The sequence below is a fragment of the Pleurodeles waltl genome, chromosome 1_2, assembly GCF_031143425.1.
Source record: "Pleurodeles waltl isolate 20211129_DDA chromosome 1_2, aPleWal1.hap1.20221129, whole genome shotgun sequence".
In the NCBI taxonomy this organism is placed as follows: Eukaryota; Metazoa; Chordata; class Amphibia; order Caudata; family Salamandridae; genus Pleurodeles; species Pleurodeles waltl.
Window position 1 is genome coordinate 691681121 of NC_090437.1, and position 23714 is coordinate 691704834.

Consider the following 23714-nt stretch of genomic DNA (forward strand, 5'->3'; position numbering starts at 1 on the left):
GAGCAGGCGCAAGGCCAAGGGACCGGGCCATGGCTCAGGAATCCTTGAAGAGCTCGAGCGCGGAGTCAGCCTTGTCTCCAAAGAGACGTGTGCCATCAAAGGGCATGTCTATTAGAGACTGCTGGACATCCCCTGAGAAGCCAGATGTTCTCAGCCAGGCATGGTGTCTCAATGCCACAGTTGATGCAACCAATCTGCCCAGAGAGTCTGTCATATCCAGTCCACAACAAATCACGAACTTTGCTGCGTCCCTCTCATCTGTCACGGCTTGGGAAAGGTCAGTCCCGGCCTCCTCCAGAACTCTAGGCAGCATTTAAGTGACCGTATCCCAGAGAGTATGGGAATAGCAGCCCAAAAGGCATGTGGTGTTCACAGACCACAGCGCTAGACTGTTGGAAGAAAACAACTTCTTCCCCCAAGTTGTCCAGTCTTTTTGATTCCCTATCCAGGGGTGCAGCAGAGAATGCGCCCGATGAAGATGAAGTCTGGATGACAAGGCTCTCAAGCTTGGGGTGTTGGGTGAGGAATTTTGGGTCTGTTAGCGCAGGCCGATGGCGGCGGGCAATCGTCCTACTCACAGGAGCCCCTGTGCTGGGTCTGGACCAAGTACCCAAAAGGACGTCCGTCAGTGCCTCATTAAAGTGAAGAAGGGGTTCTGATGTGGAAGACCCAGGCTAAAGCACGTCGGTTAGGATATTAGGCCTAACCTCCACAGAAGGTAGTTCAAGGTCCAAGACCTCAGCCACCCTTCGCACCACCATGGAGTATAAGGCACCCTCCTCCATAGCCACGGTAGGAGGAGAGAGCATACCAGTGTCAGGGGAGGTGTCTAGACCATGGTGTCACCCAAATCCTGCACCCAGTTCATTTGGGGGTCAGGCTGGCATTCTAAAGGGTCCAGCGTCCCCTCCAAACTCTCCCTGTATCCATACCCATAAGCATAAGGGTTTGGATCAACCCTGGGCCCAGGAGAGCCGTTAGAGAACAGAATTGGCACCGAGGGATGTAGTTCCGGCTCCGGTCGTCGGTTATGAGAATGGGATCAAAGTCGATTGTGGGCCCAACCGACGTCGGGAGCGTCGACGTCTGACCCGATGCCGGGGAAGGTTGTTGTGGCACGACCAGCGTTGGGACGGATCCGAGATTGGTTCCTGAGAAGCCCTCGACTTCGAACCCGAGAGGGCAACCACCAACTCACCTGCGCCTGAGGGTCTGCCCAAAAATAAGGCGAATTGCCTCATAAAACGCTCTTTCCGCGCCGCATCATCCGAACAATTGGGTGAAGTCGAAGAACGCTTGTCCTCCTTAGACTTCTTTTTCTTATGACCCGAATATCCCGATGACTTTGAGGACGAAGAGTGGTGGTGACTCCGCGGCCGGTCTCAAGACCTTCCTCTCGAATGAGACTGTGAGCACCACAGAGTCGAGTGTCGGGCTGCCATTAGCTTTAGGGACCGCTCCTTCAAAGATTTCGGGTTCATGGCCTGAAACTTGGAGCACGACTTCAGGTCATGATCGCGCTCCAGGCACCAAAGACACACAAGGTGCGGATCCGCACCGACATCATTCGGTGACAGGAGTCGCAGGGCTTAAAACTGATGCATCCACGACCTTGTCAAAAAGAATTTGAGAAAAATGTTGTTGTAGTCAAAAAGTGACTGAGGTAGTTCTCTCCGGAATTGCACGTAGGCTTGCGAGGAAAGAAAAGAACTGACGTCAGCGCGCCAGGGTGGCGCCTATATAGGACCGCAACGTCATCACGGCGAACACGACGCCCGCAGAATGGACAGACACCATCTGATGGTGCGCAGAGGTACTGTTTGAAGAAAAATCTCCAGATCCAGACTGACGCTTGGAGGAATTCAAAGGTAAGGAATCTGCAACTAGAAGTCTCTATCAGATTAACTAATTTCTTACCTTTACAGAGGTGGAAGAACTGTTTGGTATAAGGCGAGGCCAAATCTTGCAATATGCAAGAATGGCCTGGACAGCCAGTGAAATATGAAAGATGCCCTCAGATGCTCCAGAGATGACCCATACAATGGAAACCCTGCAAAATATGGCAGAAGGACAGACTACTGGCCAACATCTACGGTGCTTAAAGGCAAGACAAAGGAGGAAATACTGCTTTAGCCAGAGACAATTCCACTGTAGACAGTTTAAAATCTACTGTAGACAAAGTTTAAATTAATTCAAATTAATTAACTCCACAGAACTTACCTGACCTCACAAAAATAGATCTAATTTACCTGCAGAGGTCTGACACATGTTTAAGAATGGATGAAATTAAGGCTAACTTAATACACTTTATGTGGAATTATTATGAGGCGTGGAGGGTCTAGCAAATTAACCTTAAATCAATGCTTGTGAGGACTGTGGGAGAGGAAAAAGTGAAAGATGAAAAAGGAATTCACAGCATTATAGGCTGTCCTAGCTAAGAGAAGAACAGCTGAGAGAGGCGAAAATAGATAGGGAGATCTGACAAAATGGGTTATTTAGAGTCATATGAAATGCACAAAATGTGATGACAAATTGTCTTAAGACCAGGCGGACTCCCTCGCCATGATCAAAACCTTAATGGCCCTTCGTGTCTGCAGGGCCCCTGGAAAAAGGTTTGCTATGACCGGGGACTGGAACACAATGGAGGGATACTGTCTGTGGCAAACATTGGGAAAACCTACGAGTGATGGCTTAAGGAGATACTAGGAGATACTTGGCAACATATGAGAAGAAATGAGTGACTTTATGCGGCAGAGAAATAATGGAACAGACGTGGACATGGTGGGTGTGTGCTGGACGAAAGGGTGATAGCTACATGGATATTCTGGTTGCATCGCTCTATAGTGACATTGTGCAACACAGTATTAAAAAATATATATTTTATTGTAAATGTGAGTGCTATTGCTGCCAATGGCTGCTCAAAATATATATGTTCTGTGATCTTTGTACATTTTTCCATAATGCAGGGAAATATACTTTTAGAAAACAAAGAAAATGTTATTTTATGGAACCAGTAACCCTCAATGATTTCATAAGAGTAAACACAAAGAGCACAGCTATTTCGCAAGAACTGAAATGCTCAACACAGTTAAATGTCAGAGATTTTGAGCTCATCAACCCGATAGGCAAGTTCACTAATGCCACTTAGGATTCAACAGAGTAACAGAAGCAGGCGCACATTATCACTGGGCAATATTTCTTTACATCATTTATTTCTACTCTGCAGAGATTGCACTGCCAGAGACACTGGAAGAAGAAGCATCTTGAGGTACAAATGGTATTAATGACAAGGTCGCCATTGGACGTGTGTATTCACTGACGGCGCACATTTACAGGACAAGGCCCTGTGCTGCGCGCACGGAGCGAGTGTTCTTTTACAGCTCGAGCCTGAGGGGAGAAGAGGGGGCTGCTCATCTAATCAATGATGCCATGTCATGCATGGCGCGGCGGCATAAACCCAGAGCACAAAATGTCAAGTTTGTCCCACTTCACTGATTATCAAGCTATGAACTACCGGGATGTGCACTTCATGTCTGCAGGGCTCTGCTCGGCACCCCTTAATGTAGTGCAAGGAACAAGAAGCGTCCGTTGCCTTCTTTAAAAACAGAGCGGTCGAGACGTGGCAACACCCTTCTGTGCAGCAATATTAATAACACGTCAGGCAAACAAAGACCCACATCTTGGTGATTTAGTTTGGGTAAGAACGGTATTTTCACGTTTTGAGTGCAGTTGCCGCCGCTGGTGCGGCTGCTTACCTCAAATTCGGCGTGTCTATGAATGTCCTCTGCGCGCTGTCTGCTCAAGATAAATTCGGCCTCGTTGGCCACTCTTACCAGGTGATCTTTCATAGTTTGACTCAATAGTCTAAATAAAAAAAATAGAAAGACAGATACATTCGTGGTTATTTCAAGTAAATATTTTTAGAAGTCAAAAACAATGACATTTTACTGAAGGTAAGGTGCGTGCGTTTTTTAAAAAATCTCTTTCAGCAAGCATGAATGCAAAACCCTGGAAACAGAAGTTCATCTCTCCAAAAATACTTTATTTACGAGATGGAGAACCCCACGCGGCGTGCCTCACGACTTTCAGAAGCCCCTGTCAGATGCTGGACTTTTCATTCTGCCTGCTCACTTTCCCTAGAAGCATGCCGATTCTGCTCCAGAAATGCAATTCTAGTCACAGACAAAAGGCTAGGAGCACAAAACCTGAGAAAAGGGAAATATCCTTTTCAGTGTCTGCAGGAAGAGAGCAGAGCACTAGGCGAGAATATTGTAATTGCGGGCAGGTATTTAGATCTATTTGGCATCCATACTGATGCTTGAAGGTTGTCGATCCCTTAAAAAGCAGCTCAGCGACTCAAAATTCTAACTGGAAAAAAGGGGATCCACAAAACAGATGCATGATTTTGTTTATATACACTGATATTTAAAACGTAACGCGCCTGGCTCCTTTTTTTCTTTAACACCTAATTGATAGAGTTAGTATTTCATACACTGCATTTTTGTTCCTGCATCTATAACTACCTATTTGGTTATTTGCTTTGGTGTTGCCACTATATGTTTTCACACATTTACTAAAATATTTTGAACACAGGCGACCTAGGACTGCCCAGTCATTCAAATACACTGGCAGTACATCATAAACGCAATCTGACAAGTATTAGGGCAGACAAACTGAACTTCATCCTAAACAAATGAGGGTGTGAATCCTGGATTAAACCAGAGGCACAGTAAAAGAGAAGGTTAATCGATAATGGGGCTTTGCTGGCTAAGCGGGATATAGCAAATTACTGGAGATCAGAAAGAGGTCTCCCTTCAAGTAAGAATGCTTGAAGGGAATGGACAGATGCCTACACATGGCAAAACCCAGGGCTGTTCACACAAAACATCATACAATATGTTGCTGTTGGTAGGAGCATTTCTAAATAACAATAATGTAAATTAGACAACAAAGCTGCAAGATGGGAAGGTATACTCCTCCGAAACAAAGTTAACCATCACAAGCATCACAAACCATGTAGAGAGTAGATTCATTAACTATAGTAATCTAGGAACATGCGGCTCCATAAGTTATATAGGTTTAGTTTCCATAATATACAAAAACAATAAAAAGTTTCTATAAAAATATTGTGAATACAGAACAATATGGACGCCAGGAAGAACAGCAGCACTACCTGTGGAATGGTTTTCAACTGCGAGTGACTAGTGAGAAAGAAGGAACACCACCTTACTATACGGCCACAAATGCCCAGGGAGTGTTGCAAGATGGCAATTAATGATGTTTTTAAAAGGACAGCAGACAAGGCCAGATGATCTGATTCATGCAAAATGAGCAAACTTGCAACATGCATGAATGAAAATAAAGCTTCAGCATGCCCACTGGTACAGCAATGGCACCTAATGCCCACCCATTCAGCATGAGTGCACATATGTCTGTAAAGAGGCTACCAAAACATTAAAATACTTGCATAGTCTGAAAAAGTAAAAACTTACAACCGCTAATCTAATGTTATTCAATACTACAAAACATTATTGATCACACAAAAATGTCAGTTCACTGAGACATCAAAATCTCAATCTGAAACATGCCCTCACGCTAACGGGATGATTTGAGAGATCTTGTAAAATAAAAAAACATGCATATATTTAGCCTCCGTTACTTAATAAGAGGGGTAACTTAAGCAAACAATTTAACTCAAGGGTGCTTTTCAAACGATCTCTCTTGGAACTATGACCTGGTATATATTTTTCATGTTTTAGATTTCCTTGCAAAAGCGGGACACTAGAGGAAAAAGCAATGCCTCAGGGGATCTCATTTGAAATTAGCTTAACAAAGTGGCTTTGTGGAAAATTTACAAGAATATTGGATTGCCAGAGTATACATACATCACCATGGTAATTGCATTTTTTCTAGAGCACTTGTGTATTGTGCTTCATTCTTGCCATCTTACCTTCTGAACAACAACCATGGACAAATCTAACTATAAGTTTTAGCGGTACATCAAAAAGAGGATATTTGTGCATTCCACCATAAACATACTCATATCATGCCAGCTTCTGTCCTCCACCCACAGCAATAAAAGACCTGTTCTTGCAAAAAGTCACTCAACACAGCCACAACGCAGTATTTTACCAGATGAAATGCATATCTAGGTCAAAAAGCAAAAGCTGGAAAATACAGCCTCTCCCATTCACAACAGAGAATAATACGATTGTAACTCAAAATACGATTCCTCGTGGCAGCAAACATCTAAATAAGTCATTGCCACTTCTAAAGTGACAGTGGAGATCAGACACCGGTGGATGCTCAGGCCTCTTCTTTGAGGTGGTGTCTGTAATAATTTGAGAAACAAGGGCACCCGAAACGCAGAGCTTCCACAGAAATTAGTTAAGAGCAGCTAGTATGCTGCAAAGTCTCTCACTTCACCTATATTACTTCAGTACTCTTTCATCGGTTCAGTCTATGATGTCATGCTTCCATCCTCCAAGATGGGACTGCTGGGTTCTACTCGTGAGAGTTGAAGCTGGCCACGATGGTCTGAAAACCCAGAATATTGTGGAATTGAGTAAATGACCGATATGCACTCAGGCACATTAGGGAGCGGAGCGCCTGTTCTCCTCTGAGTAACAATATGCACAACGGCAATTACATTCTAGCCAGAGAGATGTGCTCTTTGCATCTCATTTGGTTCACCACATTACAAGGCACTCTACACGTCTTACTGAAAAATCCAATGCAAGTGTAAATTTATCTGTAATTCTAGTTCTCCATCTTGAGCATTCTATCAGAATCAGTAAACAACATATGTATCTACACCCCTATAGGAAGCCCAGAACACATTTTATAAAGTGTTCAGTTTTTTAAATATAGTTTTTATTAAGGTTTGTGAGGACATAGAGTTCATTGACATACAGATATAACAGTAGCTGTCAATCAAATAGTGTTCAGTTTTGAAAATAAATTCAAATTAAAAAAAACATGCTCATACGGGGCAAAATCTTTTTGGGGATTTTACTTTTTTTTAATGTTGCCAATTAACTAAATGAAGCCAGATTACATTTGGCTGCAAAGTCTACTGCTTCATGCTGATGACTAGGGCATGAGTGACAGTTTTTCTAGTGTTGCTGGGAGCCGTTTGAAGATCTTTTCCAGCATCTTCAGGGTGTGGAAGCAGGATGTAGTGATGGCACTGACCTGTACAGTCAAGTCCAGTTTGTAGTTGATGATGATTCCGAGAGGAGATTCCTGGCTTTGGTGCTGGGTATGTGTCTAGGTATGACCAGTCACTAATTAGAGTCCCTTGATTAGAAATTCTTGATGAAGGTCGCCACGTCTGTCTTGTCGGTGTTGAGCTTGAGTCAACTGGTTTTCATCCAGTTAGCAACTTAATTCATGCAGGCAGTAAATTTGTTTTTTTTGTCTTATGGCTCTTATCCAAGAGGGAGAGTACAAGTTGCATGTCATCAGTATAGGAGAGGCTGTTGATGTGTGAATGGATGATGTTGGCCAGAGAGATCATGTTTGTGTTGAAGAGCTGCCCCCAGCTGCGCCCATACTGGGAAGACATAACGCAGGCGATATCCCGTGTCACAGATAGGGACATTACCATTTCCCAAAGTCATTGCATTGAAAACAAAGGCTACAAGCAAATTTTAGGATTTGGTGCTGTAGCTGGCAAAGCATGAAATCATGCAAAATTGGAAAGCCCCAGGTGGACCAAATGCACTTGTCTGGCACAGAGAATTAGAGAAATGGCCAAGTTATGAAGGGGCAGTAATGCTAAGGGAGGCAGGGAATAGGTACCATTGAAATGGCATGCACTTGGGAGGGCCTATCAGATACCCTGAAGGACTTAGTGGCGGCATTACCGGGTACACCACCTGGAGACCCGCCGGGGCATGAGGTTTCCTGAAACACCATAAGTTGAGGTATTATCTACTAACACTTTGACCCTGAAGATAACCCTGCACTCCTGAAGACAAACATGCACTAGGATTACATGTAGCAAGTATAGATTTTGCAACACTACACCTGTGACAGGACACCATGACTGGACATACTGATTGAGAGATGTTTGTACTGTATGCTGATTAGGTTTGACTCAAAGGGAGGGTGAGGAGGCTGCGGGGGTAGTAGGAGCTGGGGGGATTAGGGTGCCTGCAATGCACATGTATGTAACATGTTTGAATTTGACTTGCCAATATAGCAATGATGTTCCCAGGCGGTATATTCCTTCATTGTACTTTTGCATGTCTTAAACTTGCTTACAAAAAAAATGTATTTGTTGAAGAGGGTGGGACTGAACGATGAATCTTGATGCATTCCACAGATGCGGGCTTTCGAAGAGTATGGTGCTGGGATAACAGCTTGTGTTCTAGCTATGAAGAAGTAGCGGATCCAGCAGACAAAGGGTCCTTGAATGCCAATCTTTTGCAGATGCCTGATGGGGAATGAAACTGTGTTTAATGCTGCAAGGCTGTGCAGGAGAATGAGGGCTGCTGTATTTCCTCTGTCAAGGATCATGTAGATGTCTGTGCCAGCAACAAGTGCTATTTCTGTACTGTGGTTGGGCCTGAATCCAGACTTTGTGGCGTTGAGCAGCTGATGGTTACTGAGGTGACCATTGAGCAGTGGGTTGATTAGTTTCTCTAAGACCTTTGCCAGGTATGGTAGGAGGGAGATGGGTTTATAGTTGGCATGGGTGGCTTGGTCAGCAGATGTTTTATTTATTTTTTGTTTTAGCAGGGGCATGACAGTGGCATGTTTCCAGGTGTCTGGGAATGTGGCTGAGTTGACAGAGGCATTGAGGATGGGTGTTAGTGGTTCACTGATCGATAAGAGCCCATTGGTGAAGGCGTGTTAGGGGTAAGAGTCAGATGCCTTCCTCTCCCAACCCCCAAGTGGATGATCTTCATGGTAGCAGGGGTTATGATGGAGGTAATAGTGGACCATAAGATTAGGATTCATTAATCAGCTGTGCTGAGAAACTGAGCTGAGGATCAAAGTTGTTGTGTATAGGTGATTTTGTTACAGAAGACTTCAGAGCTTGTTGCAAAGGCCTTGCAAGGGGGTGGCGTTGCTAGAGGTGGCAGGAGGCAAAGTGAAATCTTTGAAGATGGCAAAGATTTCCTTGCTGCTATAAATGTCAGTGTTGATGTGATTTGGACGAGATTTTGTATTCTGTATCTGCTGGTGGTAGCGCCTTAGGCAGATGTCCTTATCTGGGATGTCTTAACTTGTTCTCCATTTGTGCTCTAGTTGCTTGCAATGGTGTTTTATCACTCTGAGCTCTGCTTTGTACCAGCTGACCTTTGGTCGGGCTCTTGACATTGGGTTGAGCTTGAGGGGAACCAGGGTTTCGGAGTATGCACTGACCCAGCTGTTGAGGTTCTTGACTGCTTTCAGCAAGTTGCTGGTGTGCTAAACCCATTGCACAGAGTGAGTGAAAGCCAATTCCAGTTCTATGATGTTTTTTTAGCTGCAGCGGGCCGGTCCGGTGGTTCTATGTTGGTGCAGGATGGGTATATTGAAAATGATAAGGAAGTGACCTGTCCAGGTCATAGTTGATAGCTTGTTGACTGTGATGTTAATGATTAAGGAGAAAACTGTGTCCAATATGTTCAGAAGAGTGGGTGGGTTAGGTAACATGCTGGGTGTCGTCAAGGTTGCGTAGTAGGGCCGCAGGAGTTTAGGTCAATGCAGTCTTCTAGGTGAAAGTTAAGGTCACTGAGGAGGATGAATGCGCTGGCATTGATGTTCAGGGGTGTGACGAAATCTGCGATGTTGCTGGTGAACATGGTCTCGGGTCCTGGTGGTCTGCATAAAAGAGCTCTGTCCAAGGAGATGTTGGCAGTGATGCACATCTTGAATGGGACGGTTTCCATGTAGCTGATGGGGCAGCCAACGTAGGTGATGCAGCTGGTTGTATTTTTAAATATGATGGTGGCTCCACCTCCAGGTTTGTGCTGACAGTCTTGTGATCTTGTAGGCTACATGGATGGCTGTAGAGATGTCGGGTGGAGAAGTTGGCTTGTTCTAAGAGGAAGAGCAGCTCTGGAAATTGGTCCTGCAGTAGGATCCATCTCTGTGTGGCATGTTTGTTAAGCAAGCAGGTGTTGTAGAACATGCATGCAAGTGTGGTGTGTTGTGTGGGTGGTTGTTGGTGTATGTGAGCAAGAGCGGGTGTGGCTGGGTTGTGTGAGGCAGTGGGGTGCTGTATGTGAGGAAGTGGTGGGTGGGATGCGGAAGGCGCATGTGAATGCTTCTTCTGTGTTGTTTGATGTAGCAACAGCACGACGAGTGGCAGCCAGGGTTGAGAGAATGGAGGAGCATAGCAGGGTAACTGTGGGCAAGAGGAGGACCAGAGTTCCTGGCAATGGACATGATCCGGGCGCAGACGAGCTTGACTTTGATGGGCCTTTGGCATGCCTGCTGTGTGTTCACGCTGCAGCTGCCATTAGTTAAGTCCTGGGAAAGGGGAGGGGTAGTGAATAGTAAACAGGCGAGGTCACTTCCAGCACAGATAGATGATGGGAAGTGCAGTGGTGTCACTTCCTGTGCAGATGCCAAGTGTATAGCCTTTATAATTAGTGGGTCACGAAAACCAACTCAGTTCTACTGTGTTCCACAGATGCTTTAACACAAGACAACTTTCAGTTTACAGCCACAAACTTGGAAACGCATAAAGAATTACAGCTGGCAAAATGAGAAACAATCCTTACTAAAGAACAAGTTAGTTACCTTCGGTAATGTCTTATGTGATAAAGACATTATCTTGTTGTAGATTCCTTACCTTTGAATTCTCTCCAGGCGTCAGACTGGATACAGAACATTTTCTGAGCAGTACCCCTGCGCGCCATGAGGTGGCATCCATCAGCTCCGCGTCAGTCATCGGCATCATCAGCACCAGACAGGACATTGCAGGTCCTATATAGGCACCATCTAAGCATGGAGGTGGGTCTGTAAACAAGATCATACTAGAAAGTTCTAAGAGACTGAACGGGCAAAGTGCTTGCCCTATGGACGTGATTGTCCAGGTAGTGTTTGGTAAATGTGTGCAAGGATGCCCACATTGCCGCCTGACAGATATCAATGACTGGAACTCCGCGTGCTAAAGCAGTGGTCGCAGCTATAGCTCTGGTATAATGAGCACACAAGCCATCAGGGGAATGCCTTTTGGGCCAGGGCGCAGCAGATCTTAATGCAGAGTATGACCCATCTGGAGATGATCCGCTTCTGCACTGCCAGACCTTCCTTCGCACCCACAAAACTGACAAAGAGTTCATCATCCACCCAGAACTCTTTTCTATGATCAAGGTAGAATGCCAACTCTCTTTTTGGGTCATGGTAGTGGAGTCTATTCTTTTCCATTCAAGGATGTGGGGGTGTAAAAAAAGAGGACAAGGTGATGGATTGGCTTAATGAAAAGGCGTAACCACTTTTGACAAAAAAGAGGTCCTAGTGCGAAGCACCATTTTGTCATGATAAATGGAATGGTAGGGCTGCTTAGATGACAATGCCTGCAGCTCTCTCTGCCAGTGGGAAGATGTAATGGCCACAAGGAAGGCTGTTTTCAAAGGGAGAAGCCCTGTTTACAGCAGCCCCTGCACTGGGTTTGGACCATGTATCCAGTAGGACATACGTGAGGGCTTCATTAAAGGGGAGCATGGGTTCTGAGGAGGAAGCTCCAGATTGAAGCACCTCTGTCAGAAGTTTAGATCTGACGACCACCGAAGGCAACTTGATGTCCAAGATAGCATGCTACTTTTCTCATCTCTATGGAATACGAAGCTCCCTCCTCCATAACCACAGTCAGGGGAGAAAGCACACCAGTATCTGGAGAAGTATCCAGCCCACTGGCCTCACCCAAGTCTGTATGCCAGTCCATAGGGTCTTGGAGCTGGTATTCTAAACGGTCTGTGATCGCCCCCATTCCTCAACATAACCTAGCCCATATGAAAGGGGCTCAGGATCCAACATAGGAGAAAAGGCTCCTGCCGGTTTTGGAGTCAGCATCGTACAACACCTATGGGGCTTTGTGTTGGAGTCGGCAATGAGAATGGGGATGGCACCACCTGTGGTAACGAGCGGCGTTGGGAGCAGTGGCACTTGGAGCATCAGTGTCATGAATGGTGCAGGGGAAGGTCAAGATGATACACCCGCCTGGATCCATGGGTGCCCCTCGGCACCAAGCCTGAAGCCACCGTTGTGGAAGCAAAAGGGGCCTCTTCTTACTCCGTGGGGCCCAAAGGCACTCCAGCAGAGTCAGACTGCCCAAAAATGAGGTGCAGGGCCTCATAAAACTCCTTGTGTTGGGCAAGGGTCACTCCGGCTCCCAGAAACTAGGGGGGGCGCCGAGTCAGCCAAGGCACAGACTCCGCAGAGCAAGGCCTATAACGTCAACACTCCCTCGTCCCGTAGACTGAAGGGCCAGGAGAAGGGAAAGAATGCTTTGAGGTCTTGCTTTTGTTATTGTGCCTCGACTTACCAGATAGCCTAAAGAAATTGGAGTGAAACGACGATGATGGAAGACTCTGGGACCAACCCCAGGACCTTCCTCTCAACCGAAATCTCGACTTGCGCGGAGTTAATCATCAGGCCGCCATCAGCTTCATGGACCGCTCTCTCAAAGCCTCAGGCCGGATGGCTCGACTTTGGGTTGTGGTCATGCTCCAGGTACCAAAGACACAAGAGGTGCAGATCCATCATGGACATCACCCGATGGCAGAAACCACAGGGCTTAAACCCGGTCTTGACACACTCGACGCACCAGGAGTTGAAAACTCAAAAAAATCTTTGACAAAAAGTTAAAAAAGGCAATCAAAAAATGACTGACTGGTAGCTCTCTTTGGATCGCCTCTAGCTGGTACAAAAAGATAAGAACCGACGCCAGTGCCCCAGGGTGGAGCCTACATAGGACCTGCAACATCATATCCAGCGCAGAGGATGCTGACAATGCACGCAGAGCTGATTGACACCACCTAAAGGCCAACAGGGGTACTGTGCACGAAAATCTTCCGGATCCAGTCTGACACAGGAGAAGAATTTAAAGGTAAATAATTTTTGGCTAGAAGTCTTTATCAGATATAGGGGGTCGGCGGGAGCACTGCCGACAGGCCGGCGGTGCCCCGCAGGGCATTCTGACCGCGGCGGTTCGGCCGCGGTCAGAAGAGGCAAACCGGCGGTCTCCCGCCGGTTTACCACTGCCCTTAGAATCCCCCATGGCGGCGCAGCTTGCTGCGCCGCCATGGGGGATTCTGACACCCCCTACCGCCATCCTGTTCCTGGCGGTTCGCCCGCCAGGAACAGGATGGCGGTAGGGGGTGCCACGGGGCCCCTGGGGGCCCCTGCCGTGCCCATGCCAATGGCATGGGCACGGCAGGGGCCCCCGTAAGAGGGCCCCGAAAAGTATTTCAGTGTCTGCTAAGCAGACACTGAAATACGCGACGGGTGCAACTGCACCCGTCGCATCCCTGCAACTACGCCGGCTCAATTCTGAGCCGGCGTCCTCGTTGCAGGGGCATTTCCTCTGGGCCGGCGGGCGCTCTTTTGGAGAGCGCCCGCCGGCCCAGAGGAAATGTCTGAATGGCCGCCGCGGTCTTTTGACCGCGGTGCGGTCATTCAGCGGCGGTACCCTGGCGGACGGCCTCTGCCGTCCGCCAGGGTCAGAATGAGGCCCATAATCTCTACATGGCGCTCCATTTTGCCTGTATCGGTGGACCTGGGGATTCCAGTGATGTGTCTGTTTTTGCCGCATGAATGCATTTCTAAATCTTCATTTTTTTCTTGTATGACTTCCCGTACCTTTTCCACTTTCAAACATTTTGTACTCGGTAATTGTTAGTCATCTTTTGTGGTAGAGATGTGCTGTTCTGAGACAGTGATGCGCGCCGTTTGCTTGTCCAGCTTCTTCAATATATGATCAATGAACAGATTTAACAAATCACTTTTCCCATCAATGGATTGCAATCTCCGTTGCCTGGACAGCATTGTGGTCTCGAGCGCAGTCGCACCCAGGGACGTCGGTTCTCTGTCCAATACAGCATCTTGCAGGGGTTTAACAGACCACCTACTTTCAAAGATGAAGTGAGTTTAGCCTCGGTCCCTCTTCCCCACAGTTAATTATAGCCTCGGCTCAGCGCTGCTCAGAAAAGGAGGCTCCTGATCACCTTGCCAACTCATGCATCTGATGGCTTTAAGGGAGTGATCTTAAAGCTGATGGCAGCCTAGCACAAGACTCCACCCATGTTGAGGTCTTGGTCAAAAGGAAGGCCCTGCGTCGGATCCTGGTCCAATAAAACATCTTGTGGGGGCTCAACAGAGCCCGTACTTTTAAAGGTGAAGTGAGTTTAGCCTTGATTTCCCTTCCCCAAGTTACATATAGTAGCCTCGGCTCAGTGCTGTTCAGACGGAGACTCCCAATCACCTCGCTGGGCCATGTTTCCGAAGGCTTTAAGGGAGCGTTCTTAAAGCTGATGGCAGACTAGCACAAGACTACACGCAAGTTGAGGTCTTGGTCAAGATGAGGACCCTGGGTTCAGCCCCGGGGTCTGAAGTCGTTCCACTCCAAGTCCTTAGGGCGATTGGCTAAGTTGAGGCACAAGAAAAAATTCAAGCAGTTGAAGGACTCTTCGACTTTTCCTCGCCCGTCGACCGACGAGACGATGGAGCGTCAACGTTCTAGGCCATGTTCTGAGGAACCTGTGCCTGGGCTGACTCCACACCTCCCAGAGTTTCTGGGAACCAGAGTCACCCATGCCCAACTTTGCGCATTTTATAAGGCCACATGCCTCATTTTTGGGCAGACTGACCCTCCTGGAGTGCTTTGAGGGCCTGCAAGGGGGCACCTTTGTGTGTTGAGCCAGAGGCTCTGGTCCTGCCACTGAAGGGCTTCCAAGGATCCAGTCCTGAATCTGGACTGGCGCCGGTCGTACCACCTCAACCTTCCCCGACACCAGTCCACATTCTCCCGGCATTGTCTGCACCCAAGTGCGGCACTGTCCCCATTGCAAAATGATATCACACAACGCCAACTCCGACCCGGCAGGAACTTTGCCTCCTAGGTCAGATTCTGAGCCTTACTTCTCTGGGCTAGGCGTCGGGATGAATGATAGGGGGTTGGGGTGGTTGCTGGACCCTTTAGAATACCACCCCTATGAATCTAAAATGAACTGGCGTGAAGACTTAGGTGAAGTCAGTGGACTGGACACTTCTCCAGATACTTGCATGCTTTCTCCCCTTACCATGGCTACTGAGGAAGGAGCTTCCTATGCTATGTGGTGAGGAGAGCAGCTGAGGTCTTAGACTTCCACACGCCCTCAGCAGCCGTCAAGACTAATCTCTTGACAGAGGTTCTGCAACCAGGAGCTTTCACCTCAGAACCCCTGCTCCAGTTCAACAATGCCTTCACTGGCATCCTACTGGGTAACCTGGCCTAAACTCAGCACAGGGGCTCCTGTGAACATGACGACTGCCATTACCTCGCACTTGGTGACCCACGTTTCTACACACAAGACCCCACCCCCTGAGAGTTTGGTGGCCCAAGCCTCTACCTCCCCAGGCACGTTCCCTACCTCTCCCCCAGACAGAGAATCCAAATGGTCGGAGTCATTTGGGAAGAAGATGTTTTTTTCCTCCAGCCCTGCACTGCAGTCTGTAAACATTACATGCCTTTTGGGCTGTTATTCCCACATGCTGTGGGATATGGTTGCGCAAGTGCTGCAACAAGTCCCCGAGGAGGCCCGGACGGTACTCTCTCAGGCTGCTGCCAGTGGGCGAGACCCTGCAAAGTTCCAACTTTGTTGCGGACTTGACACAACCAACTCACTAGGAAGAGCTGTTTCTATGACAGTAGCCCTGAGGCTCCATGCCTAGATGTGGACATTGGCTTTCCAGGGGATGCCCAGGCTTCCTTGATGGACATGTCATTTGATGGCACCCGTCTCTTCAGAGACAAGGCAGACTCCGTGCTCGAGCGCTTCAAGGATTTCGGGCTACAGACTGGTCCTTGGGCCTGGTGGCTGCCCCTCACCCCTCCCACCTGCCTTTCGCCCATTTCGTGGCTACAGAAGGGGTCTCCAACCATGCCAATTCCTGCCCAGCCACCGTGCCGCACCTGCTGCCCAGGGCTTGGGACCCACTTACCTTGTGAGTCAGGTGGGCAGCAGTCCGGTCAGTCCGCCACCCAGCCTTTCATCCCCACAGCAGCCTCTAAACCCTCCTACTCTGCCTCCCCCCTCCAGCAGCCTCTAACTCCTTCTGACAGCAGGATTCACCATCATCTGCCCCACTGGCAATTAATAATTAGGGACAGGAGGGTTTTGCAAATAGCTTGAAGGAGCTACTCACTGCCCTGGACCCAGGCGACTGGATGGTAGTGTTGGACTTGCCGGACGCTTATTTTCGCATCCCCATCCTTCCTGCACATAGACGTTACCGAAGGTTCACAGCAGGCCACAAGCACTTTCAGTTCACCATGCTCCCTTTTGGCCTTACCACACACCTTTGGTGTTCACCAAGGTGATGCTGGTGGTTGCAGCTCATCTGCGAAGATCAGGGGTTTCAGTTTTCCCCTAACTCGATGGCTGGCTTTTGAACGTGAGCTCTCCCCAGGCTGTTGTCTCCCACCTCCAGACTACTGCCCCTTCCCCCCAAGCTAAAGTCAATAACTGCCATGGGGTGGCACAAAGTGTTATTGTGAGCATCAGTCACTTGGAACGTGTGACCAAGTAGGTGTTGTTCAGGTGACACCACTTTTTCAGTCAATATAGTGACCCTGGCACCTGTGTCCCTGTAGGCCTCAACACCATTTATTAATGGGTGTTGGCTGTACCATATTAAGGGGACAGGCATCTAGGGTGGTAAGGTAAATGCCACTATCAGAGACCAACACACATTCAGTGGTCTCCCTGAATAGCCCAGAGCCCACTACAGTACCCAAGGTGAGCCCAGCTACACCTGTGGACTGCCTATTGCTACTACTATTGTTGTTACTGCTAGGGCCCACTAGGGGTAGAAGTAGTAGTAGTAGGGGGCTTGGTGCCTTCCTTAGGACAGGGGCTGTCACCTGCCCTATGGCCTTTTTGCTTACAAATGTAGCACCAAGATTTCTTATAGGATGAGGAAGAGGACCTAGACCCACCCCCAGAAGAGTTTTGTGGGCCAGATGAAGACTCTTTCTCTTCTGATTTGTTCCCACCCTTGCCCTGAAGCTTACCCGATTCCTTTTTCTTGTGGTCACCCCAGTGTGAGTTTTTCTACGCACCCTGGTGCAGACCCACTTCACTTGTCTGCCTTCTTTCCCAATCTTTGGGGAGAGGTCAGATCAGAGTCCACCAGGTATTGATGCAGCTGATCATAAACACAGCTATTCAGAATGTGCTCTCTCAGAATTAGATTATACAAACCCTGGCAGTCACTTACTTGGCTCCCATGCAACCAGAGCTTTAACTGAGAATTCCACAAAATCTATCCAATCCTGGGAGGACTCCTTTCTGGTCTCCCTGAACTTGATTCTATATTGTTCAGTGGTCAGTGCAAATCCATTAAGGAGCGCATTTTTGAGTGCTGTATAATTATCTGTATCTTCTTCCCTGACAGTGAGGAGTTTGTCCCCACCTTTGTCAGAGAAAGAGTGCCACACGATTGCAGGCAACTGTCTTTGAGGGACCCTTTGTACTTTACAGGCCCTCTCCAGTGAATCGTTTGTGAATGTCATCTCCCACCTTGTAAGGTGGGACTATCTTGCTCAGGTTCCTAGAATCATACGAGTCCTCCCTGATCCTGGTGTCCCTATAGCTAAGACTGCTGCCACCATGGGGTGCTAACCCCAAATCCTGTCTCTCTCTTGCCACTGCTAAAGCTTCCCCATCTATGCCTAGCTGCTGCCGCTGCAGCAGCCTCAGCTTGGCCTCCTCAGCTTGGCCTCCTCCAATCTCTGAGTTCGCTATTTAAGGAATCTTACCCTGAGTTGGAGCAGTGGGTCCCCTCAGATACTGAGGAGACATGAGTGTTGACAGAAGAGGACCAAATCCTATTTCTGGGAACTCTGAACAACCTTCGAGGACTAAAAGTGGGCCTGCTTGAGTGACCCCCTTTCCACTACCTGCAGTGCTCCTAACATGGCTGTGGTGTTACCCATATTCTTCCTGACCCTCACCAGTGCAGTCTAAATCTAGCCTGTCTAAGACTGTGGGGTCAGCCTCTACTTCTCCCCCTCCCCCAACTACCTGAATTTTCCTGGTCAGCCTGGAGTAGTAACTTCAGAAGTGGACTTTTGTTGGGATTTCTCCTGGTCTTCAGTTTCCTGGAATGACACATCTACCTTAACTCCTGGAAAGTGCAGCTTTCATAATGAGAGTCTGAGACCTGAGCTGTGTGATCCACTGAAGACATCTTGCTGCTGGAGCGGTGTGGGTGCACCTGACTACTCTAACAACCAGCCTCCCTAGAAACGTTTGGAGAAAGGGCTATGCTAGGCCCCTAACCTACCCAAACTAGGAGACTAGCGATCCTGATCACTAAGTGAAGTGTGTACCTAACAACTAGTAATGGTCTTTCCTGTGGAAAGTGACTAGTGACAAAGTTGTAAGGTAATTTTAAGTGTCTTATCCCACTGTTGCTCCACCACAAACGTAGGAAGCTGGTCTGGTGTGTGGTGAGCACCTATGATGTTACCACCTTATACCAGGTATCTTCTATTAGTGAAGTGTAGGCAGTGTCTAGGAAGCCAGGGCTCTCTAGAGGTAGCTGTGGATGAGCAGCCAAGACTTATCTAGGAGACATGCAAAGCTTATGCAAAACTACTATAGCCACACAATATTCTCACACATTAAAGGACCATGCAGTGTTACAAAAATAAAGGTACCTTATTATGGTAACATAAATACTAGAATACTTATAGGCAGTCCCTCAACTGGAGGCAAGTAAACACACTAGTATATATACATTAGCAATCAGCAACGAGCATAAAAAGCAATAAGCTTTAGCAAAAGTAATAGAAAATAGTGAGGGCCCTAGGGGAGAGCCAAACCATATACTAAGAGAGTGGAATACAAGATACAGTCCCCCACCCAAGGATATGGAGTGCTTAGAGGGGAGCTGGAGGCACTAGAAAACCCAAGAGGTGAGTGTCAAAGTGACCTCCAGCAACCAGGAGAGCAGAGGTGAGCACCTGGGTTTCCCCAAAACTAACAGGAGGATTTACGAAAAGGATTGTGCAAGACTCAAACAAGACTGGAAGAACCCAAAGGTGGATTCTGGCAGAAGAGGACCTGCAAACGAAGGGGACCAAGTCCAGTTTGTGATGAAGTGTCCGGTCGTGGCAGGAGTCACTACCCACTCTTCTGTGGATGCAGGACCAGGTTGACGGGGGACGAAGAAGACTGGCTGTGCAGCACAGGAGATGAAGAGGAGTCCCTGAAGTGATGCAGATGGTGTCCCACGTCGGCTGTTGGGTTTCAGCTGGTCAGTGGTGCAGGAAGACCACCAACAAGCCTTGGCAAATGCAGAACAAGGAAAAGAAGTGTTGCAAGGCTGAAGAGGACCAGCAAGGCCCAGGGGACTTGACACAAGGAGGGGAGTCTGGGGTGAACCTCAGCAGTCGGGACAGGCACCAGACAAGGAGGCAGCCCCCACAGGCAACCCACGGGCAGTAAGCACAGCAGTCGCAGTGAGGCCCACTCAGAACACCTGAAGAGGAGTCCCACATCGCTGGAGCAGCAGAGAGGAGACTGTGCTTGGCAGGAACAAGTGCTCAGGCCAGGGCTACAGGAAGCCTGAAAGGGCAGCAGGAGCAAACAACCCTTGGTAGCTGCAAGAGTCGCAGTGCACAGGGGTACTGGCCTGCATAGAGAGACAAAGGCTTACGGTCTCCCAAGTTGGACTGCTGGCAGAGAGGACCAGGGGGGATCGCTCCAAACCATCACCTGTGATGCAGGATCCACAAAGTTCTGAAGGAGAGCAGATCTGCGCAGCCGGTTGTCATCGCAGTTGGTGCCTGCGGATGCAGGGGAGTGACTCATTCACTCCAAGGGAGATTCCTTTTTACTTCTTGGTGCAGGCTAGAGACTTGTCGACCTCAGACGATGCACAGCGGTGGAAACGTGGCAGTTGCTGGAAGGAGCCAGAAAAAACAATGTTGCAAAGCGGAATCGCCACTGAAGTTGCAGATTGTTGGCTCCTGAAGAGTCCATTTGCGGTTCCAGTGGCCAGAGGATTAAGTAAATGATGCAGAGGACTCCTGCTGGAATCTTGCACATCAAATTTGAGGACCCAACCAAGAGGGAGGCCCTAAATAGCCCAGGAAGGGGGATTGGTCAACTAGCAGGGTGACCACCCATAAGGAAGGGGCTGTAACATCACCTACCTGACCTGGCCACTCAGATGCTCCGAGGGGCCTCTGCACACCTTGGATTCAAGCAGTCAGAATCAAGTGGTCACCTGGAGGAGATCAGGGCACCACCCCCGGGGTGGTGATGGACAGTGGAGTGCTCACTCCCCTTTCCTTTGTCCAGTTTCACGCCAGAGTAGGAACTGTGGGTCCCTGGATGCTGCAAACTGGTTTATGCAAGGAGGGCACCAAATGTGCCCTTCAAAGCATACCGGTAGCTTAGGGAGGCTACCAGCTACCCCTTCCAAGCCATGTAACACCTACTTCCAAGGGGAGATGGTGTTGCCTCCCTCTCCCACAGGAAATCCTTTGTTCTGCCTTTCCCTGCCTGAGCTGGTAAAGCAGCAGGAGGGCAGAAACCTGTCTGTGGGGAGCGGACTGCCTGGAAAACCCAAGAGGACTGGTAGAAACAATACTGGTGGTCCTCTAAGGAGCCCCCAAAGTGCATGGAGTCATACAACCAATACTGGCAACAGTATTTGGGGTATGATTCCGACATGTTTGCTACCAAACTGATGCCCAGGTTCGGAGTTACCATTATGTAGCTGGACACAGACCTGTGTCCAATACACAGGTACAATGGCTTCCCCGCACTAACAAAGTCCGGTGAAATGGAACTGGAGTTTATAAGAGCACCTCTGCTCATGCAAGAGTGCCTTCATACACACTGATCTGCACCCTGCCCTCTGGGCTAGGAGGGCCTACCACAGGGGTGACTTACAGTGACCAGTGGTGAAAGGGTGCATGCACCTTTTCACGTAGGCTGCAATGGTAGGCCTGCAGACACATTTTGCATCTGTTCCCATGGGTGGCCTAATACATGCTGCAGCCCATGGAGAACCCAGGATGCCCCTATGCCCTAGGTACTTAAGTGCCCTAGAGGTGTGCAAAGTCCTAAGCAACCAAACTTAGAGGGAGAGAGCACAATCACTGGGGTCCTGGTTAGCAGGATCCCAGTAAAAACAGTCCAAGCATACCGATAGCAGGCAAAAAGTGAGGGTACTTTCCTGCAGCCCTACCCACATTTCTCTATTTATTAATATTCCAATAGTTCTGCCACAGCACTTTTTCAAATCACTACGAGCACACAATAACACTGGCATGGGCAGGTATACAACCCAGGATCCAGTGGGATATGCTCCCACTCCCATATAAGCCCAGGAGCTTCTGTGCACCATACTAGAAACATATTATATATGCGCACAAGCCCACTTCACAAATTATGGGTACCTTCCACATGAACGTGCGCCGCATCTTGCAGCTGAACACGGTGATGCCAACCCCATCCCGCTTAATGCCATTCTGCCACACCGGCACACAGATGTGTTACGTACTGAGATAAACACCATTCACTGCACCACAAAGGTCTGGTAGGCACTTGGGCATGACCAAAAGAGGAACCTCTATATGCTCCAGCACTTCCACTGCTGTTGCACTCGGCCCTATCAGTCACACAGGAGACAAGAGCACTAGACATGCTTGGCAAGGCAGAGTTGAAAACAATGGGTGACAATTACACTGGAGGGACTTTTGTTGCTCTTGCAGACATCTCACTTACTCAATTGGCACACTCCGTTACTAACTTTCACATACTATCGGCTCTGGGCTGCCATGCAGGACTTATACCCTCAGTTTCCAGGGGAACCCTCACACTTGGTGCACAGCAAACCCTACTAACTAGCACCTCACGCAGGAGTCTTATTACTAAATTAGATGATTCTGCACAAAATGACAGACCAGCAGCCCTGGACCCAGAGCTACAACAATGGAATACAATATCTGATTTGCCCTTAGAACTAGCAGACTGCGTCTTTTGCTGCGTACACTGGCAGGTTCACGCCCAATTGTAATCTGCACATTATTCACTTTAAGTATCTTCATCAAATGTACTATACACATGTTAAACTGTATGAATATAGTCTAAGGGGAGATGCGAACTGTTTGCGATGCAGAACACCAGATTTTCTGCATCTAACCTGGGTCTGCTCTCCCACTTTTGGACACGAGTCCCAGAAGCCCTGGCAGACATGGCGCTGGAGCCGGTGATGTGCCTTCCCCATGTGTGTCTGCTGGGGCTAGTCAAAGATCTGCAACCAGCCGATCGCAGACTAATGGCAGTAGCCTTGTGGTTGGCAAAACAAAGAGTCCCTATGCATTGGGGCAAACGTGCAGCATTAAACAATTGAAACTATATGCAGAAAAACTAGCAATGTCCTCAAGATCCAAGGACTTCTGGGGGTCCGTTACTACCTTCTTGCTGACAGTTCCGGATGTGTCTTAGGAGAGTCAGGATGAACAAAAGGTTGATCTCACGAGACTGTGTTGCTGGGATGTATGTAATTGTGACTAAGATACTGCACAGATAATGTGTTCCATCCAATGTATACAACACTGCTTGGCATTATGCTGTTGTATTTATTATTTACAATGCAAAACAATAGTAATAAAAAAACAACTTCTCTCTCTTGTCCTTAATATAATTTGTGGTATTTTTCTCTGCTCTTGCCTAAACGCTTGAACATAACCAATACTCTGTTCTTTTCACTCTTTACTCATTCCTTCTGCTCCCAAAGTAGAGTATTATCTGTCCTCAAGCTTTTTATTCTGACTAATTCAACGATTGCATATTGCGAATATTGAGAAGGAGATTTGTACCAGTTTTATATTAAATTAAATAGCACTTTGACAAACGTGCTCACTACATTTGAAAAAAGCAAATAAGAACAAACAAAAACATGTTTATTCGTTGCCCTTACACAGCTAATACTTACTTCCCACTACAAGTGTGAATGACACTTTTAGCACTTCGTACAGTATCAAACATCAGGGTACATTACTGTTAGGCTTTACCCTTAATTCTTACAGTCACAAGGACCATTCAGAATGATCAAAGAGAAGACTGCCATTGTTTCATACAGCCAAGGATACTAGACGCTTGGTCTGTGGCTGAAAAGCAGACTGCCCAGACACGGTAGATATTTTCTTTAAAAAGAAACAACATCTTAATAGCACCTTCAAATATGTCTATATGTATGGAAAAGTAATAACAAATCAAGTACACACACCAAAGGTAATACAGTTGCACCACTGGGTACCCATGTTAAACAATATATACTATTAGTAAATGCTCTCCTATTAGTAACTAGTTTAATAACAATAGGATGTGATCGTGTCCCCAGAATGAAAATGTCACTTACCCAGTGTACATCTGTTCGTGGCATCAGTCGCAGTAGATTCGCATGTTCTGCAATAGCTCGCCATCTGGTGTTGGGCCGGAGTGTTACAAGTTGTTTTTCTTCGAAGAAGTCTTTCGAGTCACGGGACC

The 23714-nt window shown here is 47.8% G+C and overlaps 1 protein-coding gene across 3 annotated transcripts in view; it reads right to left on the reverse strand.

The window, feature by feature from the left end:
- Positions 1 to 23714, reverse strand: part of LRBA (LPS responsive beige-like anchor protein) — a 1864610-nt gene that overhangs the window by 1043769 nt on the left and 797127 nt on the right. For all 3 annotated transcript variants that reach the window (XM_069242641.1, XM_069242642.1, XM_069242640.1), the window contains exon 36: positions 3756 to 3864. In XM_069242641.1, coding sequence (XP_069098742.1) covers positions 3756 to 3864 — 109 coding nt within the window. The remainder of the gene's footprint in view (positions 1 to 3755; positions 3865 to 23714) is intronic.